This window comes from Trichomonas vaginalis, chromosome II (genome assembly GCF_026262505.1).
Source record: "Trichomonas vaginalis G3 chromosome II, whole genome shotgun sequence".
In the NCBI taxonomy this organism is placed as follows: Eukaryota; Parabasalia; order Trichomonadida; family Trichomonadidae; genus Trichomonas; species Trichomonas vaginalis.
This window is the reverse complement of record NC_067204.1, coordinates 21,146,878-21,163,314: the sequence shown is the minus strand read 5'-3', so window position 1 is coordinate 21,163,314 and position 16,437 is coordinate 21,146,878. Positions and strand designations below refer to the sequence as shown.

The 16,437-nt window shown below is 34.2% G+C and overlaps 11 protein-coding genes and 2 pseudogenes across 13 annotated transcripts, besides 3 other annotated features; 4 read left to right on the top strand and 9 right to left on the bottom strand.

Annotated features, from left to right (window-relative positions):
* Positions 1–12,569: part of a mobile genetic element that runs on past the window's edge.
* On the top strand, positions 276–911 carry TVAGG3_0583150 (uncharacterized protein; the record flags this gene model as incomplete). Its single annotated transcript, XM_051239231.1, has 1 exon — positions 276–911. The coding sequence occupies one exon, from the start codon at positions 276–278 to the stop codon at positions 909–911; it is 636 nt and encodes a 211-aa protein (XP_051097055.1).
* Positions 1,694–2,114, bottom strand: TVAGG3_0583140 (uncharacterized protein; the record flags this gene model as incomplete). The annotated part of the gene is made up of 1 exon (XM_051239230.1): positions 1,694–2,114. A coding segment is annotated over one exon (421 nt), but the record flags the coding sequence as incomplete, so codon positions are not given.
* Positions 2,577–3,023, top strand: TVAGG3_0583130 (protein of unknown function, DUF4106 family; the record flags this gene model as incomplete). The annotated part of the gene is made up of 1 exon (XM_051239229.1): positions 2,577–3,023. The coding sequence occupies one exon, from the start codon at positions 2,577–2,579 to the stop codon at positions 3,021–3,023; it is 447 nt and encodes a 148-aa protein (XP_051097053.1).
* Positions 3,607–4,281, bottom strand: TVAGG3_0583120 (KilA, N-terminal/APSES-type HTH, DNA-binding family; the record flags this gene model as incomplete). Its single annotated transcript, XM_001290311.2, has 1 exon — positions 3,607–4,281. A coding segment is annotated over one exon (675 nt), but the record flags the coding sequence as incomplete, so codon positions are not given.
* On the bottom strand, positions 5,692–6,557 carry TVAGG3_0583110 (organellar and viral DNA polymerase type B; the record flags this gene model as incomplete). The annotated part of the gene is made up of 1 exon (XM_051239228.1): positions 5,692–6,557. A coding segment is annotated over one exon (866 nt), but the record flags the coding sequence as incomplete, so codon positions are not given.
* Positions 7,044–7,502, bottom strand: TVAGG3_0583100 (KilA, N-terminal/APSES-type HTH, DNA-binding family; the record flags this gene model as incomplete). Its single annotated transcript, XM_051239227.1, has 1 exon — positions 7,044–7,502. A coding segment is annotated over one exon (459 nt), but the record flags the coding sequence as incomplete, so codon positions are not given.
* On the bottom strand, positions 7,797–8,657 carry TVAGG3_0583090 (uncharacterized protein; the record flags this gene model as incomplete). Its single annotated transcript, XM_051239226.1, has 1 exon — positions 7,797–8,657. The coding sequence occupies one exon, from the start codon at positions 8,655–8,657 to the stop codon at positions 7,797–7,799; it is 861 nt and encodes a 286-aa protein (XP_051097050.1).
* TVAGG3_0583080 (uncharacterized protein) lies at positions 8,891–9,430 on the bottom strand (the record flags this gene model as incomplete). The annotated part of the gene is made up of 1 exon (XM_051239225.1): positions 8,891–9,430. A coding segment is annotated over one exon (540 nt), but the record flags the coding sequence as incomplete, so codon positions are not given.
* TVAGG3_0583070 lies at positions 9,478–10,061 on the bottom strand (annotated as a pseudogene). The gene has a single exon. A coding segment is annotated over exon 1 (584 nt).
* TVAGG3_0583060 (uncharacterized protein) lies at positions 10,253–10,654 on the bottom strand (the record flags this gene model as incomplete). Its single annotated transcript, XM_051239224.1, has 1 exon — positions 10,253–10,654. The coding sequence occupies one exon, from the start codon at positions 10,652–10,654 to the stop codon at positions 10,253–10,255; it is 402 nt and encodes a 133-aa protein (XP_051097048.1).
* On the top strand, positions 10,672–11,631 carry TVAGG3_0583050 (uncharacterized protein; the record flags this gene model as incomplete). The annotated part of the gene is made up of 1 exon (XM_051239223.1): positions 10,672–11,631. One exon carries the CDS (start codon positions 10,672–10,674, stop codon positions 11,629–11,631), a length of 960 nt encoding a protein of 319 aa, XP_051097047.1.
* A 270-nt stretch (positions 12,570–12,839) lies between the features above and the next one.
* Positions 12,840–13,393, top strand: TVAGG3_0583030 (annotated as a pseudogene). The gene has a single exon. A coding segment is annotated over exon 1 (554 nt).
* A 298-nt stretch (positions 13,394–13,691) lies between these two features.
* TVAGG3_0583020 (serine threonine-protein phosphatase family) lies at positions 13,692–13,934 on the bottom strand (the record flags this gene model as incomplete). The annotated part of the gene is made up of 1 exon (XM_051239222.1): positions 13,692–13,934. One exon carries the CDS (start codon positions 13,932–13,934, stop codon positions 13,692–13,694), a length of 243 nt encoding a protein of 80 aa, XP_051097046.1.
* Positions 13,692–14,359: a mobile genetic element.
* A 2,077-nt stretch (positions 14,360–16,436) lies between these two features.
* Position 16,437: part of a mobile genetic element that runs on past the window's edge.

Genomic DNA, 16,437 nt, shown 5'->3' with positions numbered 1-16,437 from the left:
CAAACTTCTATTCTATCTTCACTGGATATAAATACGAACAAGTAGAATGGAAAGAAAATATTATAGAAGCTTGGTTAGACCATGTCAAAGAAATTATATGCAATGGAAACGAAAGAGTCTATGAGTATATCTTATGTTGGTTTGCAAACATCTTACAACATCCAAGTGCTAAAAATGAAACTGCTCTCATTATAATTGGAAAACAAGGAACTGGTAAGAATACTTTCTTTACAGATATCTTATGCAAACTGTTAGAAGGTTATTCAAACCCTAATATGACAAACTTAGAAAACATCTGTGGCAAGTTTAACTCCTCAATAGAGAATATGAAACTTATAGTTTGCAATGAACTTCAAAGTATAGATACAACAAAAGTTTTGAACTCAGATGCTTTGAAGAGTCTTATAACAGACAAAGTTGGAGTTGTTGAAAGAAAATATAAAGACCAAAGAGTTTGTGAAAATGTTGCAAATTTCATCATGGTTTCAAACAATGTTGTTCCGATGAAGTTAGAAAGTTCTGACAGAAGATATGTAGTTGTCAGAACGTCAGATTCTCATATGCAAGATACAGAATATTTTGACGACTTAGCAGAAACTTTGACACCTAACTTTTACAACCACTTGTTCTCATATTTCATGACATTAGATATTTCTAAGTTCAATCCAAGACAAATTCCATATACCGAAGAAAGACAAACATTGTTAGAAGCAAACAAGAGTGTATATGAACTGTTTATAGATGAGACTAACTTTGAGTGTTTAGATGAAAGGTCATTGTACGATTCGTATAAACAGTATTGTCAAGAATATGGTTATATGGCAGCTTCTAAACGAACATTCTTGGCAAATGTCAAAAGTCTTTTAGACATACAGAACGGCGTATATACAAAGAAAAATTTTTATGAGTAAATTTTTAAAAAATATTTTTTTATTTTATTTGAAATGTACGCTGAGTTTGTTGGAAAGGACCTAGATAACGAAAATAGATATGCGCTATTCTGGTTAGATTGTCCTTATGAAATGTATGAAAAAAAGGCTTTATATGAAGAATATAGAAAATATTGTCATGAAAACGATATAAGACTAAGCTCTAGAGAAAAATTCTATGCTGGTATAAAACATCTTTTCGAAGTTCGGAATGGCAAATATAGAAAGAAATAATTTTTATGAGTAAATTTTAAAAAAAATATTTTTTTATCCGATAGAAAAGATGACGAAATATATTTCAGTCAACAAGTATATGTCAGGAGTTAAAGAAGAACTAGACCCATTCGCTTATTTGAATGTTTACTTCTACCATTTTGAAAAGTCTACATTTGACAAAGTTTGGAACATCGAACCAGTTAAGTTTGCTATTGTGACTAAAAATGGTGCGAAATTTGAAGACTTAGACATAGAAGGTTTGTTAGCAGTCAAAGAAAATTTTGACAGAAGGTTCTCAAACCTTAAAGAAGGCAAAGCATACAAACTTGCTTGTTATACCTTATGAACCAAAGAAAGCAGACGACTATGAATATTATGAGTCTAAGATAGTTGAAGTTCAAGGTAAATTGGGTAAAAAGATTTTAGAGTCTAAGCCAGTGTTTGCTCCTAAAGAGGAAGAGAACATTGACATTGACCCAGAAATGTTCTAAAAATAAAATTTTATTTTTACATGTCAAATTTCTTTTTCTCTGGAACTGGTTCAGGTTCTTTCTTCTCTTCTACTTTCTTTTCTTTCTTTTCTTTCTTTTCTCTCTTCTTCTTCTTTTCTGGTGGAGTTATGTCAAATTTCTCAGAACCATATTTATGTAAAAGTTCTTTGTCCTTTAATAGCTCTTCTATTCTGTTTTCTATTTCATCTTCAAGAACAGCGCATGTGCCTTCTTTGCATTCTAAGAACTTTTGTTGGACTTCATCTTTCCAATCGGCGTCATCTCTGTCAACAAGTCTGTCATTGACAAATTTTAAGACTGCTCTTTGTAATGTTTTATGGTTCTTGTCATATTCCCAGAAACAGAACTTTAGAACAAATTCACCTTTCTTGTTTACACTATGTAAGATTTTATGGTCGACAGATGTTTTGCTGTCGAAAAGTTTGTCTCGAATATAGATAGCGAAATCGCTAGACATTTTCAAAAAGATAAAAATTTTAATTTTTCTAAAAATATGTTAGAAAAAAAGTTTGCTGACATTGACAAAAAATTTGAGAATGTTTTAAATAAGAACAAGAGGAAGTTAGAAAATGCTCAGATAAAGCCTATACATGACAAGTTCTTATTTGCTCAGAATGGTATAACAGGTCTAATCGCACCACCTGGGTCGGGCAAGACTTTCACTTATCTTAAAATGGCTGCACAACAACAAGAACTAGATGAGAAGAACCCATTCTATGAGTTAGTAGTCATTTGTAGTACTTCTGGTCAATTCGATCAAACCGTCAATTCGTTCAAAGATATTATAAAGAAGTCTAAGTTAGTATGTATAAAGGATACTGAGTTGTTAGATTGGATAAAGAAGTACCAAAGAAGGGTTTTGAAGTATAATGCTATAAATGAGTATATAAATTCGAAGTTTAAAGACCCAAATGAGGAAATGCAGAGAATATTAGAGAAGAAACACTTCAGAAACAAACAGAAAGAGATAGAATACATTTCGAAGAAATTGCAATCTTACGATTGGAAGACTTACCCTCACAGATGTCTTCTTATCTTAGATGACTTTGCTTCTCATCCTTTGTTAAAGAACAGAGAACAAGACATGTGTCGAATTCTCAAGAAGCTCAGACACTTTAACATCTCAGTTGTCATTTGTGTACAGACAGCAAAGAGTTTAAGTAAGGATGTAAAGAGAATACTTACTGACATTGTACTTTTCCCTGGATTGTCCGAAGACGATTTCATGGAACTTATGAAAGAGTCCATGGCAGGTAAGTTTGACAGACATGAACTATGGGAGAAGTACAAAGTCATACAAGACCCTCATACTTCTTTCAGAATTCACATCTACGCGAACAAAGTTCAAATTGTAAAAAGTCAATAAAAATAAAGAGTTTAGTCTTAGTCTGTTGTGGTGCTGGGGCTGTCGGTTCTTCTGGCTTTGGAATGGACTCGGTTGGTGGTACGTCGGACATTGTCTTGAAACAATAAAAGACTTGTCTTGAAAAAGTAAAAGACTTGTCTTGAAACAATAAAAGACTTGTCTTGAAAAAGTAAAAGACTTGTCTTGAAACAATAAAAGACTTGTCTTGAAAAAGTAAAAGACTTGTCTTGAAAAAGTAAAAGACTTGTCTTGAAAAAGTAAAAGACTTGTCTTGAAAAAGTAAAAGACTTGTCTTGAAAAAGTACGGGTATCGTCTTCAAGCAAGACCACTGTTCTCAAATTTGAGAACTTTACACCAAAAATTTCTTGAAAAATAACGGGTCTTGTCTTGAAAAAGTAAAAGACTTGTCTTGAAAAAGTAAAAGACTTGTCTTGAAAAAGTAAAAGACTTGTCTTGAAAAAGTAAAAGACTTGTCTTGAAACAATGACCGACATAGACCCAGAAGGACTCGGACAAGACAATTTACCATCTAGAGCTACCTGAGCCATCTTTGGTGTCAAGCTTGAAAAATAAATGGTTCATCTACTCTACTTGTTTGAAGTTGTCAAAATACTCTGTTATTTTTTCCTTTAACAATGGCAAATCTTCTTTGAATGTAAGTATTGTACAACCTTTCATATCATAGTGTGTTTGAGGTAACGTATCTTGAACTATTTGTTTCACATCTTCATTTGGTGTCATTGAAATCGGTAAGTTTTCGCGATAGAACCAATTTCTGTCAGATTTGTAAATCTTAGCAAGGTCGTAAAAGCTTTTGTTGTTTCTTCTGACTAAATGCAACATAACCATATCTCTGTCTTCTTCATTTTCCATCTCTTCAGTGTAAATCATATACTTATAGTTCTTTTCCTTTCCTTTTGGTACCGAACGTGGTATTCTTTTCTGTATGTTTTTGTCTTTTGCTTCAAGCTTGTTCTCTAGCTCTTCACGTTCTTGTCTATGAATTTCGTCAAGAAGTTTACAAACATACCATGAATAGCGAGCTGAAGCCCATTGTGCCACATTATTTACAAGAAGTCTATGTACATAATATCCTCTCAAACCATTTGGCAATTTTTCACGATTTTCATAGAGTTTTGGCGACTGGGGTTTTTCTCGTAGTCGCTGTTCTTCACTGTTTTCATAGAGTTTTGGCGACTGGGGTTTTTCTCCCACTCGAGTTTTTGCGACTACGGGATTTCTCGTAGTCGAATTTTCAGCTTCATTTAATAGTTCAATAGTGCTTTGGTTCCTAAACCAGTCTTGTGGTTTCTTAGTATCTGGAGCAAAACATGCTGTCAAAATACTTTTCATTTGGTACATATCGTCTTTGACCGAACGAATGAGACGTAACTGTTTGTTATATTGTATGTACTCGTATTCTTCATTTATAGCTTCATGAACGATAGCAGTTGTTGTGTTCTCTGTTGTTGACATATCTGTCTTTACATACAAAATAAAAAAATAAAAAAAAATAAAATTAGCGTTATTTTCTATCTTGTATAAAAGACCAAAAATAAACGCTTTACATGTATTTTTCAGCAACTTCGTCAAATAATTTTATAGCACTATCTATCTCATCTACTTCAAACGTTTCTTTACCTTTCGTGGGAGCACCATACAATTTCTCAAACTTTTCAAGTAGTTCTGTTTCAGCAGCTCTCATATCGTTAACAAACGCAACCTTAACTCTATTGACTGTACTGTCATATCTTTGAGTTATATTAAATGTTCTTCCTATCTTATATCTCTTTGTATTGAAGTCCTTCGGTTTCTGAACGATGTAAAGTAAGCCTTCACTGCAACGTTCAGTATCGAATGAACCATATGTTATGAAATTATATCCAACAACTGGGTCTAACCAGAACAAAACTACTGGTATAAGACTTTTGTCGATGAGATATGTTCTTGTTCCATAGAATCTTACCGATATCATAAGCTCAGGATTTCTTGTCAAAATTTTCTGAGTAGAAGCAATTCTAACCCAGTCGTGGGATGTTTTCTTTTCAGATAGTGTTAAAATGTCTGACAAAGAATATTTGTTGTATTTCTTTGAGTATCTTACGTTTAAATCCCCTATTCTAACCACTTTGGTGTTATTGTCTATCTTTCTAACTGTTTCAAACTCAATGTTTAACATTTCCTGTTCTTACATACAAAATAAAAAAAAATATTTTAAAAAAACTAACTTTATTTTTTCTATCTTGTATAAAAGATATGATTTCAGGGATTTTTTTGACGAAGTGTTAAAGTTCTCTTCGTCAAAAAATACAGTTATATAATGAAATTTGGTCATTTTTTCACTGTTTTCATGTGTTTTAGGCGAGAAAGATTTTCTATCTTGTATAACAGTTATATAATGAAAAAGTGTCATTTTTTTCAGCAAAAATATATTTTAGGTGAAGAGGTGAGATTTCACCTCTTTTTTCACCTCTTTTTTCACCTCATGAATTTTCATGATTTCATCGTAAATGTTTTGTCAAGACTACTTCGTAATGAGCGTAAATGACCCAAAAATATATTTTAGGTGAAGAGGTGAGATTTCACCCGTTTTCTCACCTCTTTTCTCACCTCTTTTTTCACAAGCGTTTTACATGAATTGTACGATGTATATTTGAAATCCTAAACAATTTCGTAGCTTCTATTTCTTCTTTTAGTATGTCAAATGTTTTAACGATACCGAAAGTTTCTTTATACTTCTTCTTGACATCAGATAGAAGGAAATCGTCTGCTGTTGGATAGTTTTTGTTCAGAAATTCTAACATGTCCATTTTATTTTCTGCTGGCTTTTCTGCTTCTTTCTTTAAATCTGCATAGTCGTTTCTCATTCTTTCTATCTCTTTGACGGAGTAGTTATATTTCCTCATTGCTGCTTTACATTTTGAACATTGCGGGTTCATTTTTGCATTGTACATTGAAACCTTACCTGCAAGTACGACTAAGGCGTCAATGGTTTTCTTTAAATCTGAAGCAGTTGGTCTTATCTGTTCGTTCCATACCTTACCCCTACTATCTTTATCTCTTATCTGCCATACACATTTTGCAACTAACGAAACAAAGTTGTCGTAGGTCTTAAACTCCCCAGATTTATATATGTCAGAGATGTTCTTATATACCATATCGCAGTCTTTGTCCATGACTTTGTGGTTGCAATGAAAACCAAGGAATTCATAATTTACCTTTCGTATGAACTTCTTTATTTCTACCGAGTCAGTCAGTCCGACTTCTATTTCATCGAATTCTGGAATAGTGAGTTTTTGTTGTTGGATTTCAGGTAGTTTAGGTAGATGGTCAATAATGTCCTGCATTTCATAAAGATACTGTTCATTTTCTTCATCTTTCGCACTACAGTCTAAATTACTTGTTAACAGTTCTTGCTTTATCTTCTGGATTTCTGTTTCGAAAGTATATGAAGAAGGAATGAAGCTTTTCATTTCTACTAACATTGACGTAGGATTCATAACTAACGAGTTTGGTGAAGTTGTTGCTAACATGTTCTTACAATAAAAATAAAAAAAAATATTTTATAAAAAACTAAAATATATTTTTTATCTTAAGGAAATTCATGAAAATCCAACGGGTGAAAAAACAGGTGAAAAAAGAGGTGAGATTTCACCTCTTCACCTAAAATATATTTTTGTCGAGTTCAGCAACAAATTCAAGAGTTTTGTGTGTTTTCTACGGTGGTAGAAATGAGGGTGAAAAAACAGGTGAAAAAAGAGGTGAGATTTCACCTCTTCACCTAAAATATATTTTTGTCGAAAAAAATGGTTCATTTACTCACAATATTTTTGTACAAAACGACCCCAAACTTTTAACTTCTTTTCTGCAGCTTCAAATGCTATCTTAGCGAGTTCATATTCTCTAAATTCTCTCTTTAAATCTTCTTGTTCCCATTGGTCTAGTTCGTATGGCGAGTCTCTATAACCAGAACATATCTCACGTTCATGTTCTATTTGTTTTTCATGCATTTTTCTAACTTCTTCTTCGAACAAAGGTTTTGCATTCTCTACTGTATCTTCAAGTTCTTCTTCATCTAATTTCTCATGAACTTTCTTGTCTATGGAGTCCATAATTTTTCCAACTGCTATACAATATTTTGGAGAAGCCCACATTGCAATATAGTTTACGAGTCTTGGGTCTACATACATTCCTCTAACCTGTTTGATTTCATCGGGAATTCCTGCATTAACATTGTATAAAAAGCAACCCGCGGAATTCCGCGGGGTGGTATATTCTTCACAAAATGCCTTAAAATACTCTTCCCAGGACTTATTTTCCAACAACCTTCTAAAGTCTTTCCTAAACTGCTGACACATCTTTGTTGCATTTATATAACCATCCTTGTCTCTACGTAAGACTTCAATACCGTTGTAAGTGCCTTTTGTGAATGTTTCGCCATTAGATTTGTTCGTGAACGTTTTTGCTTCGACTGTCATTTCTGTTCTTACAATAAAAATAAAAAATATTTTTGAGTGGCTTAACCGTCGGACATCCATTTGTGGCTTAACCGTCGGACATTCGTTTGTGGCTTAACCGTCGGACCACAACGATAAAAATCTCATTTTAACTCACTTTTTCTATCTTAAGGAAATTCATGAAAATTCACCTGTTGAATTTTGTATAAAAAGCAACCCGCGGAATTCCGCGGGGTGGTATATTCTTCACAAAATGCTTGTTTTGAGGTCGAGCCACTTTTGGCTCCACCTCTTTTTTCAACCAAAACTCATTTTTCAATACTTTTTCAGCACTTCTCCGTAGTTATATATGAAAGACAATTCGAGATAAAAGTCGTAGTACAATGGAACAATATGTTGCACACCATTTGTTGTGAACCAAACTTGAAAGTCAGAGAAACTGTTACTGGGTGGTTCGTAGAATTTAGAAGCAAAGTCATAAAAGTCCTTACCAATACAAAGAAAACTATTGTTGCTTGAACTGAAACTTGCATGACATATAACATTTTGAGGGTCAAACACGTTTCTATAAACTGTCAAATCTGCTGGTGGGCGTATAAACCAGAACGGACCGTCAGGTGGTAATGGTTCGTTCTGGTTTAGTAACCGAAGAAATTGTGCCCAAGAACGTTTGTCTACTTGCCAAAATAAAAACTGTGTATCTCTTGGAGGGTTATTTTCAATCCTTTGAAATGAAACTGTGGAGTTCATCTTGTCATATTCTAGTTTCAGATAGTATGTTCCATTTAGTAAAGAATCGTATTTTTCTTGAAATTCCCAGTAGTATTTGTTTATTTGAGTTTGAAAGTCATTTAGAGTCTTCTCAAGACTTTCGTCTGAACGAACCGTAAAGATTCTCATTTCGTCAAATTTGTCTAGTAGACCGTCATGACCTCTATATTGACCGTGAAAATATACTGCAAACATAAACGCGTTAGTTCTTTTTGAAAACAAAACTCTTCTAAATCCTATTGCCTTTGCATCTGAAGGACTTTGAAGCCAACGAATTGGATAGTCAAAGCGGTAGGAGCCGGATGAAATTTCTTCATCTGATATAGTCCTACCAGCGTTTGTAAAGATATAGTCTAACGGTTTTGTATCTGCTACTTTTGTTCTTTGTTTTTCAACCTGAAGCATTTAATATATGTAAAAATATACTGTTTTAAAAAATGTTTTAAAATGGTATGCCATTTCATATTTCTCATCTAACAAACATGTTGTCTGACTGCTTGAGGGTTAGGTTGGTACCATTCGAACTTGACACTTGCAATTCCTTCAATTGCATTCAAAATGTCTGAGTCGGAGTCAACCATTTGTTCTCTCTTTGTAGTCTTGAAAGCGTCAAGAAGTTGTGCGGCTGTTGTGACATTGCCATGTGAGTAGTATATATGACCGTCCAAATCTGTTACGGTTAGTCTGAGATTGTATCCTTTCTTATTTCCGTCTTGAATGGCAGCAAGTACACCCATGAAGCCTTCTTTGTTCTTTCCTTCGTCAAAGTTTACTGTAAAGGTTCGACCAGATGTAATTTTACTTCTAACTTCACGGTACTTTTCATATGCATATCTTGTTCTTTCCATGGGAGCATGACCATCCTCTGCACTACCTTTTTTCCTTCTCAAAGGATGCAATTGTTCGTTATGTTTCCAGTAGAATCTGGCAAAGCCGTCTTGTCCTTCAACTTGCGGCTCAGTAACATTGAAAGGCATGTCCATAAGACGTTCTTCTTCTAACCTCTCCAGTCTGTTTGGATAGTTTGCGCGCGCTGTTTCCAAGTCCATTTCGTAGCGAAGACCAGACAATTTGTCATAGACTTTTATGGGTCTTCCCTTCCTATATTTAAAATTCTTCGAAACTCTCCAACCATATCTTTGCAACTCTGCTTTTATTCTAGCAGATTTTCTATCCATTCTATGCGGGGGCATTTTTATAAAAATAAAAAAATGTTTTTTTTTCTTTACTTAACATAACCGCCTGCTGCCATAAGCCTTTGACGCCAACCCATACCAGCTAATGAAGGTTGACTTGGTTTAGTCTGGAGACTAAACTTTGGTTTTGGTTTATCTTCAGTTTTTGGCTCACCTTCTTCTATTGGTTTTTCGTCACTTTTCGGTTCCTCTGACTTTACCTCACTTGCTGGAACAGTAGTGTCGTTAGTATCTTCATAAATATCATATGCCATTTGTTTTTGTTTTCCTTTCAACTTTTTGTGTTTGTTGTAAAGTTTAGAATATTTCGACTCTAAGTCAATGAGATGTTCTATAATGAACTGTTCGTCAGTGAAGTATACTTTCCCATCTGTTGTCTCGAAAGCTCCTTCAGACTTCAATATTTTATTTGTGAGAGTCTGTTTCTTTTTTGAGATACTAGCCGTTCCATTTCTATGAAAAGTGACTTTATAGTTAGGGTTTGTATTTCCAGACCTGGCACTTTCTATTATTGAATTTTTCTTCATCTGTAAGTTCTTTGACAGGTTTTGACAATGGTTCTGAACTTTTTGTTTGTGTGTGTCAAATCTACCGTTTCAACTTCTTCGGTCATTTCATCTCAGTAAAAAATTTTAGTTTGGTTTGTTTTCAACTGGTTGTTGTTGTTTTTTAAGTCGGTCTAAAACTTCCTGAGGTATAGGAAGAACTTGACAAACACGTTGTGTAACTGCTGGAAGCCGACAAATCCATCTTGAACCCATTTGTCTCAATGCTGTATTGTTCATTTCATCTCAGTAAAAAATTTTACATTCCCCAAGTTTGAGGTGGTTGCGGTTGGTTATTGTTTACCCATTGTTGTGCATGGTTATATCCTCTGTTAAAGAATCTTTCACCTTGGTCCATATAGTGCCCTGCTTGGTTATAGTAGTCATTTGCTTTGTTATAGTAGTTTCCTGCTTGTCTGGAAACATTGTCCATCCATCCTTGAACTTTTCCTCTTGTTTCAGGATTTGGAATAAGATTTGCTGCATCTCGTGCTACATCCCAACCTTTCTGTACAGTTTGTATAATAGGTTGTGCTTTCTCTTTAAGTATACCTAATGTACTCAAAATCTTCCTTCCAACTCCAAATACACCTCTGGCTATTGTTCCCACTGCGGGCAAAAATCTGGATGCAACTCCTGCTAATGCGCCAAATAAACCCATTTCTTATAGGGTAAAAAATGACGAATCCAAACAAGGACCCCTATGTTTCTAAAGCGACAAAGAAAGCACTCATGATAAAAATCTTTAGTTCAACACCAAATGCTTGGTTTATGGATATCTTGGAAAACATTCCGAGGTATAGAGAAGATGGACCACCATACTGGCTAATATTTGTCGGTCAAAACACAAGATACTGTGAAGCCATACCATTACAGTCCAAAAATATTTTAGATGTGAAAACTGCTTTGACAATATTCGTTGACAAATACCATCCAACAAAACTGACATCTGACTGTGAACGTTCTTTCAAATCAGACGATATTAAAAACTATCTGCGTTCAAAAAATGTAAACCAATATTTCATTGTCGACCAAAACCATTCTGCTCTTGGTGTCATTGACAGTTGTATAAAAATCTTAAGAGACTTAAACCAACCACAAGGTGGTGAGGTAGATGAAATGTCATATGACGACAAGTACAGACACTTCTCCATGGCAAAGATGAGACAAGTTTTAAATATTTACAATAGCCGTAAACAAAAAGGTTTGGGAAACCACTCCCCCGAAGAAATGAAAAACAACCCCGACTTAGAGAAAGACTATATATTTAATAGTTTAGTCAAAAGAGACAAACAAGAAAGAATGCCAGGCTTCAAACTTAAGAAAGGTGACAAAGTAAAAATAGAAATACCTAAACGCGACCCATATGAAAATACTATTGACTATGACAACAATGGGAACTCGACAGGTACTCACATTCGTGTTCGTAAAAATAGAAGAAAGTATACAAGAGAATATTATGAAGTTTTAGGCAAACATGGCAAAATGTACACACTGCAAGCAGAAGATAAAACTACTATTGTCAGACCTCGTTTCAAACTTGTCAAAGTTCAAGGTGGTATACTTTCAAAGACAGTTCCTAACAAATATAAGACAACTCCTGACGAATATGCTAAAGAAGTTGAAAATGACGACTAAGCATTTCTATACCATGCGTAAACTGTCATGTAAGGTGGCATGTAGTCTTTACTCTGTCCCGTTGTTTCCGAATATCCTGTAATGCGATGTGTATGGCTTCCTCCTCCCTGCGTGTCATCCCAGTAACAATTTATAGCAAACTTAACGTCGTCTTTAACATCATATCCTTTACCTTTTGTCATTCCTGTCCAATCCCAATATCTATGCTTATGCCAACCTGCTTCAGCTGTAGTTAAATTTATGTAGTGACTGTGTGCAGGTAAGTTTTCACCTGAAATCGTTTTACTTCCACCTGTTACCTTTGAAGAGTTTGCACAATACAAAAACCTTTCGACTATTTGAGTCCAAGTTCCAAAACCAAGTACTACTTCTGGTCTGGTAGAGTTCATTGACGTGTAAATAGAACCTATAGGATATATTGTTTGAAGTATTTCTGTCTTTAATGTTTGAAGCTCTGTTTTGTCTGCTTTTTTATATAACTTTTCTTCAAGTTCATTTACGTCAGAGATGCTATGTCTATGATATTTTTGTGGGTATGTTCCTTCTGTCCATGCGAAAATACGTTCTTTTGTTGCATCTACATATCCTTTTATCCATGTCGAGTCTGCTTTTGTATTCCTTAACTCTGTAACACCTTTCTCAAGCTCTTTCAACTGTTGTCCATCTTCCATTAAACCTCTGGTATGACTTGAAACCGTTTGTGTCAACATATCTACAGTTTCTTTGTCGGCTTTAAGGTCTAAACATCCTGAAACCCACCCTGTATCGGCTTTACCTTTTAAAATCTTTGTTGTCCGTTCATGGTACCATTCAACCCTTTCTATAATTTTTTCATCTTTTTCATTCACATATTCCTTATCTGCCTTCTTCACTAACGCACTAGCCACACGTGCTAACTCATCGTCAACATACTCTTTGTCAGCTTTGTTGTCAATATCTGCCTTCAAAAGAAGTTCATCTATAGGTTTCTCGTTTAAAGTTCTTTTTGTTGGATTTATACAAACAGTATGGTTCTTACTGTCTTGAAACAGAAACTCGTCTGTCATTGGGTTTATCGTCAAGTTTCCTTCTTTCAATGACTCAGATATCTTAGAATAGTTTGAAAAGTTTGTTGTGTTCTTATTTAGAGCTTGCAAAATGAGTTGTCGGTTGTGTTGTATTTCTCTCATAGACGCTGTTTCTTTCGACATTTTTATTCTAGATAAAATATGCTTTCAATAGAAAAAGAAAATTCAAGAGTTGCTACAACTAAACCATTAGATGAACTTTTTACGAATGTCGGTCAAAAGTTTGAGACAGAGACCGTAAAGCATGAAGGCTATCGTTTTGACTACCCATTGAGATGGTTAAGAGACCCATCCGTCACAAAAGCTGTTGGCTTTCGTAGAATGAAGTTCATTTCAGAAGCCATACATGGTTTCCCATTTACGGTCGCTTTTGAAATTCGATACTATAACAAAGAAAAACATACGTATGAGAAATTTGAACAGGGAAAACTTTTACAAGTTAGTTTGCTTGTAAACTTAGAAACAACTCTTCAAGCTTTCAAGAAAAAATAAACGATATCTATCTCGAATATGCAAAACAGTACAACATTGACGAAGGAGAGTACCATCTCGATATTTTATATGACAGGAAAAATGCAACTGTTAAAATCAATAGAATAGAAGACCTTGGAGAAGACGTTTATATTTCTACAAAATATAACAACTTGGCATGGTATAGATTTTTGAGGATGTTAAATCAGCCTGCAGAATATCCAGTACACCCGAACTTTTATGAAGTCGAAAACCCTAATGGAACATATGAAAATGTTTTCGACTCAGATGCTATTATCGTTCATGCTTCATTTTCTGGTGCACAAAACTCTTTTTTATGCTTGGCAAATGACTTTTACGAAAAACCTACAAAGCTATATGAACCACCGAGTGGAAGTATTTCAGACTTTCAAGTATGGTTTACAACAGATGGAAGAAAGAGAATAGTTCCATTATACCACGCGTTTTACTTAGAACTTAGTTTCATATACAACTACTATCGAACGGTAAAAATATAATTTTTTAATACGGTTGAGGTGTTGGATTTGGTTGCCAACTAGACTGTGGTGCAGGTTCAGGCTGTTGTATAACAGGAGCTTGTTCTTCTGGTTCAGGGTCTTTAGGTATAATACCAACGAACTGACCTACTCTTTTACCAATATTTTTGACTCCGTTCCAAATTCCTCTTCCTACGGTTTTTATTCCATTCCATATACCTCTTCCAACATTTCGAAAGAAGTTTCCAATACTACTGAAGAAACCCATTTTACTATATGTAAAAATCTAATGTCCGCCTAGTCTCTTACGTTTCCTGTTGAGTTCCATAGCATTTTTTAACTGGAGCTCATACATTCTATTTCTCCTCTGGTAGAAAACATACTCTGGGTCAACTCCTGTGTTCGCGTCATCTGCATAGAGTTGTTTATATCCCACTTCAGGTTTGTATAAAACTCTTTCCATCTCATATTTGCATACCATGGTGGTAAGCCTAACGCAGCGTCATTTGACATGGCAGTTTGCATTTGTACATCTGTTGGCACTTGACCATAGTTTGCCATTGCAGTTTGTATTCTAACTTCATTTGAATATTCTCTGGGTTTGGTTGTCCAGGTTGCTGTGCATTCGCTAAGTTCTGTGCGTCCATTTAATATTAGATAAAAATATCTCTTACGAGTACATATACTGAACATTTGCAGGCATTGGTTCATCTTCATATTCTCTATATCTTTCTGCCACGTCAAATAAGTAAATGACACAATGGAAAAAACCTAAAACAAGTAGTCCTATTTCAAACCACATTACTTACTAGTAAAATTTCTTTGTTATGACACTTTCTCCAGTTTATAGGACCTCTTCTCATATTCTATCTTGTCATATCTAAACTCATAGTCATGTATGTCCTCTAACCATCTCATAACGGTTTCCAAACCACTTTTATCGGATGTAAAGTAAAAGCATGGATGGTTATGTAAAACGTCTAAAGTTTCTAAAGAGTCTCTCAAAGTCCAGTCTACTTGGTATTGAAAATCCCATGTGTTATAGAACGGCGGGTCCACTATAAAGAAAACATTTTCCTTGTCTTTATATTTTTCATACAACTCTGTCCAATGACATCTCACAAACTCTATACCCTCAATATATTTTTCTATGTTCTCTTTGAAAACATTTGTATAGTTAAGATATAAAACTTTTGACATAAGTGTTCAATGTCATGAACTCTTATAGCACCACTATATAATAGTCTAGCAGATATACTATCCCAGTCAATATACTCTGCCTTTTTCAAAACCTCTCTGACAATATTTTTCTTATCTAATGGTATACGTTCCATCTTACCTATAGGTATCTTTTCTTTTAACTCTTTCAATATTTTGTTTGTGTCTGGTATATGTTTGAGACGGTTCATATAGTTGTCGAAGTCATTGCATATAATCTTTGAGTCAGGAAATATTGTATGGCACAAATGAGATATATAGAAACTTCCACCGAACAAGTCTACAAATGTTAGACCATTCGGTAGTTTCTTAAGTTCTCTCAATAGAATATCTTTACATCTACTCTTATTTCCAAAGAAGGGTAACGGTGGTTTTGTAAAATTCATTTATATATAATAATAAAAATGTTTTTTCCTGAAAAGTGACAGATGTTTATATGACACTTCTTCGTAAAGACTTTGTTAAGACTTCTTCGTAAATGAGTGTAAATGACCCAAAAATATATTTTAGGTGAAGAGGTGAGATTTCACCTCTTTTTTCACCTCTTTTTTCACCTCATGAATTTTCATGAATTTCTTCGTAAAGACTTTGTTAAGACTTCTTCATCTAATTTCTCATGAACTTTCTTGTCTATGTTTTGTCAAGATTTCTTCGTAAAGACTTTGTTGAGATTTCTTCGTAAATGACCCTAGTAGTATATTTGGTGTAAATTTCATTGAAAATTCAAGAGGGTGAAAAATTAGGTGAAAAAACAGGTGAAATCTCACCTCTTCACCTAAAATATATTTTTGGTGTAAAATTCTGAGTAAAATGACAGATGGAACACATACTTTTTCAATAAGTACATATGGGGTAGAAAAGAGGGTAGAAAACGGGGTAGATATACCCCTCTACCCTAAAATATATTTTTTGTCTGATTTACGCTCATTACGATGAAGTTTTGACAAAGTCTTTACGAAGAAATCTTGACAAAGTCTTTACGAAGAAATCTTGACAAAGTCTTTACGATGAAGTTTTGACAAAGTCTTTACGATGAAGTTTTGACAAAGTCTTTACGATGAAGTTTTGACAAAGTCTTTACGATGAAGTTTTGACAAAGTCTTTACGATGAAGTTTTGACAAAGTCTTTACGAAGAAGTCTTGACAAAGTCTTTACGATGAAATCTTGACAAAGTCTTTACGATGAAATTCATGAAAATTCAAGAGGTGAAAAATGAGGTGAAAAAACAGGTGAAATCTCACCTTCTTCACCTAAAATATATTTTTATGAATTCTTATAATATTCTGAGTAATATGACAGATGTTTATATAACCTTTCCCGGTTTATAGGACCTCTCTCATATTCTATCTTGTCATATCAAAACTCATAGTCATGTTTGTCCTCTAAGACTTCATTTATACTAAACATCTTCAGGGCTAGAAGGCACGAAGTGCCTGGAAGCCCCACTACCTTTTTTTTTTTTTTTTTTTTTTTTTTTTTTTTTTTTTTTTTTTTTTTTTTTTTTTTTTTTTTAATATCTCTCACCCTCCAATTCATCCTATGGCGCCGAAAA